At 39.7% G+C, this 16,238-nt stretch overlaps 1 protein-coding gene across 1 annotated transcript in view; it reads right to left on the bottom strand.

Annotated features, from left to right (window-relative positions):
- The window catches only part of AQR (aquarius intron-binding spliceosomal factor), an 87,957-nt gene extending 73,928 nt beyond the window's left edge, over nucleotides 1-14,029 (bottom strand). The window contains exons 1-5 of the mRNA XM_037502164.2: nucleotides 13,907-14,029; nucleotides 8,310-8,366; nucleotides 7,435-7,475; nucleotides 4,380-4,415; nucleotides 452-572 (exon numbers count right to left, since the gene is read on the bottom strand). Coding sequence (XP_037358061.1) covers nucleotides 452-572; nucleotides 4,380-4,415; nucleotides 7,435-7,475; nucleotides 8,310-8,366; nucleotides 13,907-13,981 — 330 coding nt within the window. The 5' untranslated portion in view covers nucleotides 13,982-14,029. The remainder of the gene's footprint in view (nucleotides 1-451; nucleotides 573-4,379; nucleotides 4,416-7,434; nucleotides 7,476-8,309; nucleotides 8,367-13,906) is intronic.
- Nucleotides 14,030-16,238: the final 2,209 nt, after the last annotated feature.

Below are 16,238 nucleotides of genomic sequence, written 5' to 3' on the forward strand. Positions count from 1 at the left end.
GAAGAAAGTACTGAAAGTGAAAAAACTAGTATTTTTTTGTACCCACTCTTTTTCTCAATGTTTATTTTATTATTAAGTAAAATTCTGTTGTAAAAGCATTATTTATTGGGCCTCCCCTGGTGGCACAGGCAGTTGAGCACCGTGCTGTGAAGCTGTCCACACCTTCTGCAGCGCCGGTTTGATCCCGGCCAGCTCGGGAGCTAACCACACGGAGCGACAGACCTCTCCAGTCTTGCCCGTTGCTCCCCTCAGCAGTGTATTTCGTCAGTCTGCTTGTTCTGTTCCCCGCTCTGTCTCTGGTGAATCCGCTCACCCTCCCACACATCTGACTTGTACCCCGGTTCTCGTATAAATAAATCAATCAATTTTTTTAAAAAAAAAAAGTTCTGCTACTTTGAAATGGCTTAAGTGAGTACACAGTGAAAGAGATATGAAGTAATACAAATCTTACCTCCCATGCAGGAACATTTTCTCTGAACTTCTCATTCACCATACAGCAGATGGACATTAAGTAGGCCTTGCTGGATACCTCTGGAGAGTAATTCATCCAGAGATAATTTTCAAGATACTGGCTGTAAAGAGTAAAAAGGCAGAGAATATTTCATTAGTTACTGCCACTCATTTTAATATGTCACTCAACTGGAAAAGCATAGTTATTTACAACTTTCTGAAAATATTTTGAAAATCTGTATTTATAATTTGAGAATCCTTCACAAACTAATCTAAGTCACTGCTACCACAAAGGTAAATATAGTGAACACAGCTTTGGAGATAAAGTCTTCTACTTTCAAGTAAGATGATGTCAAAGGTTACTGCCATCTAATTAGCATCATTAGAATACTGGATATTCCCTTATTTAGGGGTATGCATGACGTGAATAAAAACAAGCTATCTGACAAGTACCAGCGCTAAGCTCTAAAACAAAGTGATATGAAAGGCAGTTTTTTAAAAAAAAGATTTATTTATTTATGCATACAAGAACTGGGGTACAGGCCAGAGGTGTGCAGGGTGAGAAGATTCATCAGAGACAGAATGGGGAACAGAACAGGCAGATTGACTGACATATACTGCTGAGGGGAGCAAGGACGAGTCAGAAGAGGTCTTGCCATGCCATGTGGGTATCTCCCTGGCCAGGGATTGAACTCGTGCTGCAGTGGCTACGGAAAGCACGAAAGGTTGTGTCTTAACCCCCTGCACTACCAGGGAGGTCCATGAAGGGCAGTTTTACAGGTAACTATATTTGAGACATAAATACTAATGCATATCAGGACTAAATGATTTCTAGAAAGTAAGAGACAATCAAAAAGAGGCTTCATAATACTTCATTTACAAGGCATCCAACATAAGTCAATTTTCAATGAAAAAAAATGCAGTTTTCACCTCAAGATACCAAAATTCATATTTTAATATTTTGGTGAAAATTCTCCTAAACAAATTTAAGTATTTATGATTTCCAAAACATAACTTGGTCATTTCTTATCATTCCGGTAGTTACTAGCATCAATTACTATACTGAGTTGTAAAACAGTCTCAAACACTAGCAAAACCAAGCAGGATATTTTGCTGCTACTTTAAATCATTCCACAGAATTAAATGTTTTAAATACTGCTATAGTGCTATACATTTTCTACTTCCTCTTATGTTTTAAAGTTCTGCTCCATTGGTATTTCCATGTACCTTTCATATACCATGTATTACTCCTTCTTGTTTAGTTTGCAAGAACCTAAGAAAGTGGAAAAGTAGGATTTTACCTAAAATAACAGTCAGAAGGTTCCAGGTGGGAAACTAGAGTGGTCTTTTCATAATTAAAATGCATGGAGCTTCATTTCATCCTTTTCTTACAAGTAAAATTCCATTTTCCTGCATTATGTCCTTAAGAACTTCTGTCAGCAACAGACTTAGCATTTGTCTGAAATTTCTTTATTTCATGACAGTTAACTGGTTATAAAATTCTTTCTAAGTTGTGGTGACTTTTTCCTATGTACTAGTCTCATTCTATTATCTTCTGTTACTACAACCTACAGTCAATTTGTCCGTGTTTTTTTGAGAAATTAAATCTTGCTTTCTCCAGCAGATTTTAAGATCTTTACCCTGTCTTTGTTGTTTTGCAGTTGCTATGTAGAGTATTTCAAAATCTAAACAACTCATGTGCTTCAATGGTAGAACTTCTTTACCATCATCTCTTCTAAATAAACACTCCCCCATTCCCTAAATCTCTTCTGAAATTCTACTGATCTTCTTCATTCTAGTCTGTATATTTCTTAATTTCCTTTTATATTGTTCACCTCAATTTCTCTTGCTATTATCTAATTTCCTCAGATCTATATTCCAGTTCACTAATTCCCTTGGTGGTTGGATCTAATCTATTTAATTTGTCTACTGATCAAAGATTTTATTCCTCAAATTTGTTTCCTCCCCTAATTCTCTCCATTTTTAGTGTCCCAATCCTTGTTCACGCATTCTTTTTTTTAATACCCATAGTAATTTAAAAAATAATGATGAGAGTTAATATTAGGCTTGGAAAGGGAGGAAGAGTATCTAACCCCATTCTTTGTTGTTCCAACTGATTCTTGTGGATTATTATCCTAATGTGCTTTGTAATTTGGGATTTGAATGCATCTTTACCAGAATTTAATCTATGAGGAATTTTTCTAGTATAGTTGGAATATATATCATTCCAGAGTGATCTTTATATTTGTTTTTGCCAAATGCACCAGGGGATATCAATGGTTTGCCAGTTTTTAATAGGAATGTCTTGTCTTGGGTGTTATCTCATTGCATGGCAAACTCCAAACCTATTCTTTACATTTTTTTTAGGTAAGGAAACTGAGGCTCTGAGAGTCAATGATTTGCCCAAGGTTATAAAGACACAGATGATACAGATCTGATTCCAACTACACTGCTTTTCTCCAAAATTAAGGCTTCATCAATATTTCCCTGATCCTGTTTTAGCAATTGCAGCAAAAGTAATACAACGATATGTATTTCTGTAAGTTTCATTAGCAAAATTCTTTTTTTTTCTCAGTTTACTCTTGTACCTAGTCACCTTCTGCAACCCCTCTTACTTTTCACTCTAGCAAGAGACCACTTATCCCTGCTACAAACTTAAGACTACTTATGTTGGAAGGTTGACACAGAAAAAAATAACACTTTCACAAAGAAGTTACATTAAAGGTTCTAATAGGTACCATCTTTCACTATCTGTCACTGGTGCCTGCTATTTGTTCAGAGCTTTCTACTTCAGTTCTAACAGTTCTTGACTTTGGATATTTGCCACAATGATAGATTTCTGATTTATTCTAATTGTGTATCAATATCCTCTTGATATTTTTCTGTCTTGAAAGATGGCATGACCTTATGGAATGGGATATTAACTTAAGGGGCAGATGGTTCCAATTTCTAGTGGGAGTGTTCTCCTCTACACAACAAGATTTTACTTACATTATTACGAGGATTAAATGAGACCAAGCATTTGCTAACACAGTTCTCAGAATACAGTAGGTACTCACCTTATTAGTCAATTCATAACTGTAACTTCAATTTCCTTCTTGAAAAATGTTAAAGCCACCTAATTTATGCCATTTTTGTGAGGATCAAATCAGTGTAGGTAGGAAGTAACATTTCTTAATACAGTCTCTAACCTCTGATAAAGACTAGACTTTAAGGTATTGTGGAAAGACAAAAAAATCTGAGTTTAGCATTAAACACTGGCATCCCAGCTCTGTCAATAACTTAGGTCTGTTATCTCAAACAAATTATTTAACCTCTTTAATATCAATCTCTTTTTTAAGTAAATGGAAATGATAACACTTAGCAAAGTTGCTGGGAGGGCTTTACGTAAAATGGCCAATACTGTGCCTAGCAGAAGAAAAGTATTCAATAAATATGGCAAACACTACTATTATCAACAGCAATGGAAGACTGACCTGCTGGTCAGTCTACTGGCCTCACCTGGCTGCAACATAATCAAATCTACCCTTATAATCTGAACATTGTATATTCTATTTTGTCTGAAATACTAACATTACAAGTGATTAAGTCAGAAGAAGACTACCTCAGTAATAATAATTTTCTTGGCAGGAATAAAAGGGCTACAGAATGCACTCCAATTTACTGATGACTAGATGGTGCATGTAAGAATTCTGAATTGCTAAGCACACACTCTCTGAATTTGAGAGAAGCAACTCTAACAATATGTTATATTAACAACAGAACATGATCTCTGAAAACTAAAGATATCACACACATATTCCAAAGCTAGCCAGTCACAAAAATATAAAACTTACAAAACTGAGTTATTTTCTTAAACACTCAAAAAATTAGCTAAGTGTTAAATCACACTGTTATCTTTAACTTCAAAGTAAAGCCTTTCAACTCACCTAAATTCCAAAAGCATTATTTTTCTGATGGCAAACCTAAAAAGACAAAAGCAGATAATAAAAAGGCTGAGAAAATACAAACATTTCAGAATTGTAAGGGCAGATATATTTTGAAATCTTGATTTAATACTGAAATATTGACCTTGTTTTAATACACATTAAAAAAACAAATTTTGCTTTAAAATTTGCTTGTTTCAGGGTAGTTTTACTTTATTTTTAAAAACTAAATTAATTTTGAGATCCTACCACTAATCATTTATACTATAAGAATATAAAGAACCGCTATATTTAATTTCCAGGTACCTCCAAGGGAAAAAAGGCTATATGCAAAAAAATGTGTAAACTGTCACATTGGACAACCTACAAACAGTAATAAATCTCATATCAAGTCATTTCCCAATAATCAAGATGCTGTGAACATACAACTCAGCAAAAAAAGCTTTCTAGCCTAAAAAAATGGATCACTGAAATTTTTAAATAAACACTACATTTTATAAGTTACAGAAGTGAACTTACCTTTTTGAATTTGGAGATTTGGGGGGCACAATGCAATAAGTTCACTTAAATTAAAGTATTCAAAATGTGTACAAGAAAAGAAAATGGCTGTTAAGAGTGCCATGATAAATCTTTTTAAATTAATTAATTATTTTAATTGGGGTAACACTAGCTTACATTATTGTTGGTATTTTATTTTTTTTAAGTGGGGCACAGGCTAGAGTCGTGGTGGGTGAGAAGATTCACCAGAAAGAGCCAAGAGCAGAACAGGCAGACTGACTGAAATACACTGCTGAGGGGAGCAGCGGGCGAGACAGGAGAGGTCTGCTGTGCCATGTGGGTTGCTCCCCAGCCGGTCGGGGATGGAAATCGCGCTGCAAAGGCCACAGACAGCCTCATAGTGCTGCGCTCAATCACCTGCGCCACCAGGGAGGCCCTATTGTTGGTATTTCAGAATGACAGGCTCCTTCCATCAGGAATTGCCACAGGAACGCACCCACCACCAAAGCACCCATAATCCATTGCCACATTCCACTGTGCTCCCTTCCTTCTTTGCTCTCTTAGTGAGTCAGGCCAATCAGTTACTTCTTTCAGGAATGAAAAATAACATAGCCAAGTTTATATAATACAAAAGTCCCTGGCAGCTTTCAATTATTAGTTATGTAAAAATTATATTCAAAGAAGAAATACTAATAGAAAACATTTAAATGAAAAAACAAAATAAGCAATTACTCTCCACTGGAGAAAAGCCTGTTCTAAAGAGGCAGAAAACTAGTTCTGAAGGCTCAAGATAATTTTCAGATTGGATGACCCTTTATGTACAGCAGACCCCCACCCTTATCCATGGTTTAGTTTTCCGCAGTTTTGGTAAAGTGCCATCAACAGTGATCCAATATACCACCTACTACAAGATATTTTGAGACAGACCACATTCACATAACTTTTATAACAATATTGTTATAACTGTCCTGCTTTATTATTAGTTACTGCTATTAATCTCTTACTGTACCTTACTGGTAAATTAAACTTTATCATAGATATGTATGTATGGGAAAAAACTTAGTAGATATCGGATTTGGTACTCTGCAGTTTCAGGCATTTACCGGCAGTCTTGTACCATATCTCCTGTGGATAAGGGGGGGGGCTACTATGTAAGAAAAAGTGATCCTAGACTATATCTACCCACTCATTTTTAGTTAAGTTTTCTCTGGCAATTTCATCCAAACCCACCCACAGGCCAATAAGCCATACATTATACATATGCTCAAATAGCCTGTCTTCAGTATGGATTTTTGCCAGATCCTTTAATCTAAAATTGTAGTCCCTGTTAGTATACCCTAACCACAGGTGATTTTAATTCTGACCTGCTAACATTACATAACTGCGTAACTCCCATTGGACTTAAGCTCCAGGGGTAGAAACTTTACCTGCCATGTCCACTACTGTACCCTTAACACTCAAATGTTTGATACAAAGCAGTCTCAACTCACTTCTCTCTTCTGAGCTCTACACCTATATAAACAACTGCTTATTTTGCATCTCTACCTTCATGAGCCTTTAGCACCTAGAGTGAGTTAATAATCTATATCCAATTCTAACATCAACAAGCCAAAGTCAGTCACGGCACCAATAATTATCCAGCAACCTCAACCAAAAACTTTGGCATTATCCTTGATTCTTGCTCCTTTTCCTGACCTACCATACATTTAACTACTTACCACCTCTTCAGTTCTATTTCTTTCAAACTGATAACTCCTCTGCATCACAACTTTCCATACTAGCCCAAGTCATCACTATGTTGAATCTTACTATAATATTCATTGATCTAACTATCAATAATTTGCTGTCTCTTGCCCCCTCCAAATTCTCTTTGTAAAATATCATCATGATGCTTACAACTCTTTTCCGCTACCCACTGATCCTCAAATAAAAAACAAAATTCTTAACGTGGTTTTTGGCCTACGTCTACAGGTTCACAACCAGCTTTTTACCTTGACTACCATGAATTTATCTTCATAATATTTAGTAAAATTTGGGCCTCCCCGGTGGCGCAGCGGTTGAGCGCTGGGTTGCGAAGCTGCGCGCGGCCTCTGCGGCGCCGGTTCGATCCCCGGCTGCTCCCCGGCCACCAGAGGAGGGTCCCACATGGCGCGCAGACCTCTCCTGCCGCCCGCTGCTCCCCTCAGCAGTGTACTTCGGTCCTTCTGCCTGCTCTGCTCCCCGCTCTGGCTCTGGTGAATTCTCTCGCCCTCCCGCGCTTCTGACTGTACCCAGTGCATGTATAAACAAAACAAACAAACAAACCAGCAAAACAAATAAATAAAAAGCATGCCTCTATAAAAAAAAAAAAAAAAAAAAAAATATTTAGTAAAATTTACTTCCTAACACTAAAAATATCAAATCAAATTTTATAACATCTATGATATTCATAATACCTTACTCATGACCAAACCAAAACATAAATTTTTTTTCTCCAAGTTTAATGACAGTTTGGAAATTCAGACAAGATACAATGTGGTTCTACTTAAACTCTATGTATAAAAATTAAACTCATTCCTACCTTGATTTGACAATCTCTTTTTCATAAATTTCTTCAATGACCTGTTATCAAAAACATTAAAAATACTTAATATCATGAAGTTTTTTCAGACTCCAAATCAATAGTTTTCAATTACTGAGATCAAACAAAATAAGTTAGTTTGAGAAAGCCACCAAATATCAGTGCAAGTGAAACAATACTTCAGAGATTATTTCCTAATCTCATTCCATTCCTTAAAATATGAAAAAACAGAAAACGAAGTAGTAGGAAAGATAAATAAAATGTATTTACATAAAGAGTCCAAGAGAGAATCATTAAAATGAACTCTTTGTAATATTTCTATGCAAAATAAAAATTCACAAGATTGGAATCTTTATTATTAAAGCTTAATTTTAAAATGTATCAGTGTTATTAGACTCGAATTACAAGTTGTGACAACGTACTTTCCAAAGCCAGACAGAAAGCAAATTAAAAGCGTAGAGACATAATAGAAGCAAGTGTCAACTGTTATATTCAGTTTTCTAAATGTATTGTGATAAAGCCTAAGAATTTACATTCTTTTGCGTTAGGGTGAGTAGTCATTTACAGTAACAATAAATTAAACTTAAAACAATCTAAGATTCCTCTGACATGAAAATCCACACCTATTTTTTTTAAAGATTAATGAAAATACAAAATATTACAGTAGAGTTTATATCTGGCTGTGACCTTTATTTTTTAAGTCTGACTTACATATTCCAAATTTTCTAAGATGAGTAATTATTAGCCTGAAAATTAGAAGACTGTAGTTTTAACTTTTGAAAAGAATATGGAAAGCTTTTTTGAAATTAATTCTTAAAAAGAGATACAAAGAGCATTCCTATTTAAAAAATATGTCACAAACCAAAAATACTTACCTTTATATCAAAAGGTGATTTTTTCTTGATATGGGGAGCCCAGTATTTACATGCTAACTGGAAAAGTAAATAGCATAAACAGTAAGTCACAGATTCATACCACTGTAAAGCTAGACAACTGAGATCATTTAAAGACAATCTGCTTCTTAACAGGGCGCTACTGGCATTGGGGGACAGAGTAATTTTACCTTCTAAAGGGACTCTAGGTTTACGAAGGCCAGTTGGCATCCTTGGTCCCAACCTACTAAATGCCACTAATGCTCCAAAATGCTCCATCATTGTGATTTAAGAAAGCAAAATGTACTTTCCTAACCACCCTTAAGAAAACAAATAATAGGGGAAAGTTAATAACTACAGTCAAGCATCTTCAGTTCAGAGCTAGGGAAACCCAGGTCTAGAAAGATTAAGTGAGCTGCCCACGATCACAATTAGTTAAGTCAAAACTAAAAGTCAAAACCACAATCAAAATCTTCAGGAAAGTCGATTTTTAAAATAATAAATCTTTAAGTGACGAGAACACATCCAGACACAGTTTTAGTAAACCTTTAAAAACTGAAGTCTCTTAGCAGATTATTATAGAAAGTAAAAACAATGGTATATTTCAACAGATGAGCTTACCTAGACATTGTGAATTTTACATACATCTATACAATGTCACAGACACTAAAATGGATTGTATAACATAGAAAAATAATTTGGCCTTATTGATATGTTTTTCTTAGAGAAATAAACTATAAACTCTTGAAAAATAGAAAATGCTGGCAAGCACAAAGACTCAGTATATTTATTAAAAAGGTGAACCTACAGTTTCAGGCACACAGAGGGCACTCATATAATAGCCGATGGATGGATGAATGACTGAAAGAAGTAAAATCTGAAATGTTCTCTCTTTTTTGCTTCTTCCCTTCGTTTTGCAAATAAATTTAAATAGATTATCTTTTGTATTATCAATCATTTGATTGCTTATCTAGCTTTCTTTCCTTCCTGCTTAACAGGAACACTTAAGGGATGAGACCTATGCTATTTTTTGCTTCTGTAGCAAAGTACCTGTCACAGTCAATTCACTTGAAGAGCCTCCCAGTGCGGACTCGTGCCCCGAGGAAACCTCTTGGTAATACTATAGAAACTTGTGTGACACTTTCCAAAATTATCAATCACCTCCAACCAATAGAAAATACTAGCTCACCCCCAACTATTCTGTGTTATCCTCATTTCTTCATTCTGATCCTTATGGGCACCACACAGACTCAGCCATCTTTTTCTTACATCACACCTTTAAAAGAACTGAATCTGACTTGTTTTCATGGAGTCAGGGACTTCCAAATAAATATGAAAGTCCTGTCTTTTGATTCAAAGTCCCGCAGTATATCTCTACTTCATGAACAATTCAGTAAACATTTGTTAAGCACCTATCAAGTCTCTATTTTTTCTCTAAGGGTCTCCTTTCCTTAAGGTAACCTCTCTGTACCTTCTCTGACACTAACTGTAGGAATATATTGCCCTTCCTCCATACATGCTCTAGTCTCATGCAAAAGAGAAATTCTTTTCATTCTCCAGTCAGTATTGTTATGACAGCATAAATTTTTCAAATAAATCTTACTGAAGGACCCAAAAAAATTAAAATACAGTCACATACAAAAGTGAGGTCACAAAGTTCAACTACCTGATCTTTAAATTAAATATGTAACTTCCATATCCCATTAATTCAGTAATAAATTTTTAAAAAGTGACAAGAAAGAGAAAGCAGCAAAGGAGGGGGAGGAAGTAGGGTCCAAGAAGGAAGAAAGCCACCTCCCCACCTTCCTATTTTGGTTTCAAAATCCATCTCAAATGGTACCTTCTCAATGAGAAAGTTCTTTCTGGAAATTCTTTCCTGAGACAAATGCAGCTACTTTATACTTTCTTCTGGAAACACTTCCCTCATAGCTCTATCTTGGTATGTGTCACACTTAACTGTGATGAGTTGTCTAAGTCTCTTTAAAGTTTTCTTCCACAGACTGTGAGCTCCCTAAAAACAAAGGCCACATTTTATTCATCTCTGTAGCCTACAGGAGCCTAAAACAGTATTTGGCAAATATTAGGTATTACTATTTAGTGGCACATGCCCTGGTATGTTCGTTCATTCATTCATTCATTCATTCATTCATTCATTCATTCATGTATTTCTTCCAACAAATACTCATCAATGTGTGGCCAGTACAATGCTACAGGTTCCTCAGCTCCACAATTTAATGCAGGGTATAATAAATTCTCTAGGATATTTCAGTTAGTTCTTTAGTTTTAAATATCAGCTTGGGTCATTAACTCCCAAAGTTATATTCAAGTCCAGATTCTGCCAACATGCTCTACACTCATATATAATCAACTGTCTAAACTACTTTCAACTGAATGTCTGCTGGGCAGCTCACACTTAGTATGGCCAAAACACAGCTCTTGATGTTCCCCACTCAATCTCACTTCCTTATGTTCCCCATTTCCATAAATGTCCAAGCCAATCATCTGGGTTGGTTAAACCATGTCAACTCGTTTCCCTCAAATCCTCCACAATCTTCAAATGATATGGCCTCTAGCTTCAAAATATAGATGTCTACATCAGTCTTTAACAGTAGATACCACCATAATCTCCTTACTGGACTAACTCGTAACCCTGTTACTACTTTTGCTCTGCTACCACCATCCAACATTAACATATTAACTACAGTGATCTTTCAAAAATATGCATTTCCTTCTCTCCCAGAACTGCCCCCTGGTTTTTGTTGTTGCCGTTTTGCATTCAGGTCTTAGCCTAAATGTAACCTCAGCGAGGACTCTCTTGGCTGTCTTCATGCATCCCATCCCAGTCGGTGTCCTAACACCCTTTTTCATCTTTCCGGATAGATTTATCACTGCCTAAAACTATACTATTCATTTACCTGACTCATCCCTCCAAAACATAATGTCTCTCAGGGAGAAAACTAATAAATGACTTTTACTAGAAAAAATACAGATATAGGGGCCTCCCTGGTGGCGCAGCGGTTGAGCGCTGGGTTGCGATGCTGCCTGCGGCCTCTGTGGCGCCGGTTCAATCCCCGGCTGCTCCCCGGCCACCAGAGGAGGGTCCCACATGGCGCGCAGGCCTCTCCTGCTGCCCACTGCTCCTCTCAGCAGTGTACCTCGGTCCTTCTGCCTGCTCTGCTCCCTGCTCTGGCTCTGGTGAATTCTCTCACCCTCCCGCGCTTCTGACTGTACCCAGTGCTTGTATAAACAAAACAAACAAACAAACAAATAAATAAATAAAACATGCCTCTATAAAAAAAAATACAGATATATGAGAAAAGGGGGATTCAGTCTAAATTGTCAGGAAAAATATCTCTAAAGTAATGTAGGTGGAGGACAACGAATTAACCACATAAAGGACGGGGGGAGGAGGGGATGAGGTTTCTAAGCAAAAATAGGTGGAGGACAACGAATTAACCACATAAAGGACGGGGGGAGGAGGGGATGAGGATTCTAAGCAAAAGGTACAAGAGGATCAAGTAGCACGGCACACTCAAATAACTGCAGTTCTCTATGGCTAAAGCACAGAGACAGCGCTGGGGAGGGAAAAGCGAGAAAATCTGCTATAAGCAGAAGCCATACCACACATACTCTGAAGGATTCTGATCACTATCCGAAGGCCAATTAGAACTCTTCAAAGATGAAGAAGGTAAGAGATGACCTGATTGCTTTTGCATAAACTAACTCAGACAGCAATATGAAGAATGAAATAGAAGAGAGCAAGAGGAAAGACAACAAGACAGATCAAGATGCCGAAATCTAGGCAGAAAAAAGAAATGGCTTATGGTAAAGAGGTGCAAAGAAGCAGACTTAAAAGATAATTTAGAATGGAGAAGTTCCTTTTCAGCTTTTCTGCCCATTTTTTGACTGGATTATTTACTTTGTTTTTGTTGAGTCTCTTCAGCTCTTTGTATATTTTTGTGACCAGTCCTTTATCACTAGTGTTGGGTGCAAAAATTTTCTCCCTGTCAGTGGGGTATCTCTTTGTTTTGGTTATTGTCTCTTTTGCTGTACAGAAGCTCTTTAATTTGATGTAATCCCAGATGTTTATCTTTGCCTTTGCTATCACTGCTTTGGGTGATGTGTCTGTAAAGATGTTACTGAGGTGTATGTTGTGTAGTGTTAAAAAGAAAAATACTGGAGGGCCTCCCCTGGTGGCGCAGTGGTTGAGCACTGGGCTGCGAAGCTGCCTGCAGCCTCTGCAGCGCTGGTTTGATCCTGGGCTGCTGGGCCAGGGTCCCACATGCTGTGCAGACCTCTCCTGCTGGGCCCGCTGCTCCCTCAGCAGTGTACTTCGTCACTCTGCCTGTTCTGCTCCCTGCTCTGGCTCTGGTGAATTCTCTCACCCTGCCACACTCCTGACTGTACCCAGTGCTTGTATAAATAAATAAATCTTAAAAAAAAAAAAAGGAAAAATACCGATGGTCTCACTCATAGCAGGAACTTAGAAAACCTAAATAAGGGACCAGGAAGGACTAATTATCATAAAGTAAAAATCAAAATCGACAAGCAACTATAAAACAGAGACACACATGGGGGGGCGGCAGGGAAGGAGGGATTAAGATCAAAATAAGGGGGGGTGGGAATTGTATGGGGACTATAACTAAGATGAAAATGCATATATTGTGCAAAAATGAAAAGTGATGTAAAAATAGGTCCTCCCTGGTGGCACAAGGGGTTAAGATGCAACCTATGACGCTCCCCGCAGCCTCTGCAGCACGAGTTCGATCCACTGGCTGGCCAGGGAGCTACCCACATGGCGCAGCAGACCTCTCCTATCTCGGCCACTGCTCCCCTCAGCAGTGTACTTCAGTCAATCCGCCTGTTCTGCTCCCTGCTCTGTCTCTGGTGAATCCTCTCACCCCCTGGCCTGTGTCCCAGCTCTTGCATGCATAAATAAATCTTAAAAAAAAAAAAGATGTAAGAATATATAAAATAAAATAAAAAGACATTTAGAATGCAGAGGTGCACCAGGGGACAGGAAGAACTCTCCCGGACTCCTAGACCGCTGTGTTGGCAGATCTGCTGAGCCAGAACCAGAATGTCTTCTGGTGAAGCAGTAACTTTCTGCGCGGAGCTCCTCGCTCTCACATTCAAAGCCTGAAGCACCCATGAAAACCAGGATGCGGGGGCGGGCGGCGGGCTGTCTGCGCCTTTCCCGGGAACATGAGCTCCTGAGGGCACAAGGGGCTCAGCGAAGCACCCCGCAAGCACCCCAGGGCCGGCAGCTCAGACGCCCTGTTCCAAGCCCCGTCCGCGCCGCCGCTCCCGCGGCTCCCCGCAGCCGAGCACGGGTCAGCCTGCCTGCTCCGCGCCCCTCTCTCTGGGGGTCCTCTACCACCCCCCCGCACCGGCCTGCACCCCAGCTCGTGTGCATAAATAGATCTCCTTTTTTTTCTTTTTTTTAAAGACTCGTCTACGAATTGCCGGATGCCTGCGTCTCGCGGTCTCCCGCCCCTAAGACCTCGGGCTCGCGGCCCCCGTCACCCCCGACTCCGCGCCCCCCGGTGTCCCCCGCCCCCCCCGCTCCCCCGCCCCCCCCGCTCCCCCGCCCCCCGCACCTGGGTCACGAACTCCGCGTTGATCTGGGACACGGTCGGGGCCACGATTTTCTTGGGGGGAGCGGCGGCCGCCATGGTCGCGCCCTCCCTGCGCCCCGGGGAAGGAGCGCGCCGCCGAGCACCCGCGCCCCCGACGCGGTCTCTGAGCGCCCGGCGCCGTCTGCGCCCGCGGGGGGAACCGGCCGGCAGCCCGAGCCGAGCGATCACCCCGGCAGCGCGCGCCGCGGCACCTTCCCCGGAAGCGGGCGGCCGGGCCCGGAAGTGCGCGTGCCGGCTCCGGGCTAGAGAGGCCGGGGGCGGTGGCCGCCCCCGCGCGCGCCCCCTCGCGGCCAGCAGGGAGAAGGCCGCCTGCGGGTGTGAGCGGGTCTCAGAGCGCCAGGACGCTGAGGGGGAGGGTGTGGGTTTCTGGTGATAGCTTGGGGCGGGGAGATCGGAGTTTCTTCCTACCGGAAAAAAAGCAATAATGGAAAAAAAAAAAAAAAAAAACCACACCACCACATATCGGGATCCGGCGCTTGGTTTTTAACTTTATGGCGCTTTATGGAGGTACAAACCTGAAAACGGCAGGAAGGAGATGCATTTATTGTTGAAGGCCATGGGCCACCGATGATTGAAAATCTACTTTTGGAAGATGCCTATGGGTTGGAGTAGGCAACATAGAGATGAGAATACCAGCTGGGAGGCTATTGTCAATCTGAGGCAAAAGTAAAATTAATGGAATATTACTCAGCAATCAAAAAAGATAAACACATGCAGTTTGCAGCAACATGGGTGGAGCTAGAAGGGAACATGCTCAGCGAAATAAGTCAGAAAGAGAAAGAAAAACACCGGATGGTCTCACTCACAGCAGGAATTTAGAAAACCTAAATAAGGGACCAGGAAAAAGACTAATTATAATAAAGTAAAAATCAAACTCAACAAGCAACTATAAACCAGAGACACACTTGGGGGGAGGGGAGATTAGGATCAAAATAAGGGGGCCGTGGGAATTGTATGGGGACTATAACCAAGATGAAAATGCATACATTGTGCAAAAAATGAAAAATGATGTAAAATATATATAAAATTTATAAAAAAGTAAAAATTAGGCCAAAGTTTGTGTTCTGGCAGTATAAACAAAGAGGGGAGAATAAACATGAAGACCCTGAAAATGTAGAATGAAGAGAAATTCATCCTAACTAACTGAAAAAATAGTAGAACCATAAAGCACAATAGAGAAGACATAAGATAGAATAAGCTTAGAAAGAAAAGCCGATTCCATTATATAGAGGGACAGTCGGACATAGCAGGAGGTATCCAGGTGAGTTTGCCAGCAGACGTTTTTATTAAACTCATAATTTATCTTATGATATTATGACATGAAGTCAACAGGCTTCAGCTCCTCAGTGATCTAACCTGTGTAAATGTCTAATTTATAATACCTAGTAGATTTATGACAAAATTCTGTCATTATATCGTCCTACTTTTCATATCGCTTCTCTTAACCAAGTTTTTGAGTGATGGATATGAATATTCTAAAATTGTGTGTATTTTATTTTTCATTTCTTTTACAACTATTCTATAATGTGTTTTGCAAATGAGGAAGAAAGCAAGCAAAGGAACCAGATGATAAAAAGAGAAGAGTTTCAGAAGTGAAATTGTCAGTATTACCAAGTCCTACTCCAATTACTCTGGCCAAGGTAATGCTATACATTGACTGGCTTAGATTTATATCAGCCAACCTTGAATAGTCCTGATAGAAAGGGAAAAATGAGGCTTAGATTGGTCATGAACTATTGCTGGAGATGAACTTAGGCCAGTGTGTCCAGACCACTTGGCTGATCCCCAGTGAAGGGGAGGAGAAGTTGTGTTTTGAACTCGTGATGCTCATTACCATGACCATTGATACAGCAAATCTCAAGAGGTGGTGAGTAAAATATTAGGTTAAAAGAAAAAATACTAAGAAGTTAGTGAGCGAAGAGGCAATGGAGGATATAAGATGAATTTTCAACAATTCTGATCATAAAATGAAGAGTAAAATATGACAAAAATTAGTATGACAGGTAAAAGTAAAGTTTGCTTCAACTACTCTCTTTTTAAGGTAGGTGAAATGAACACAGTTGATTGCCTAAGTTCTTATTTCCAAACACAACTTAAAATTTGACCTGTATGGGCCTCCCCGGTGGCGCAGCGGTAGAACGCTGGGTTGCGAAGCTGCCCGCGGCCTCTGTGGAGCCGGTTCAATCCCCGGCTGCTCCCCGGCCACCGGAGGAGGGTCCCACATGGCGCGCAGACCTCTCCTGCCGCCCGCTGCTCCCCTCAGCAGTGTACTTCGGTCCTTCTGCCTGCTCTG

Source organism: Talpa occidentalis, unplaced genomic scaffold, assembly GCF_014898055.3.
Source record: "Talpa occidentalis isolate TD23 unplaced genomic scaffold, MPIMG_talOcc4v2.1 talOcc4.11, whole genome shotgun sequence".
In the NCBI taxonomy this organism is placed as follows: Eukaryota; Metazoa; Chordata; class Mammalia; order Eulipotyphla; family Talpidae; genus Talpa; species Talpa occidentalis.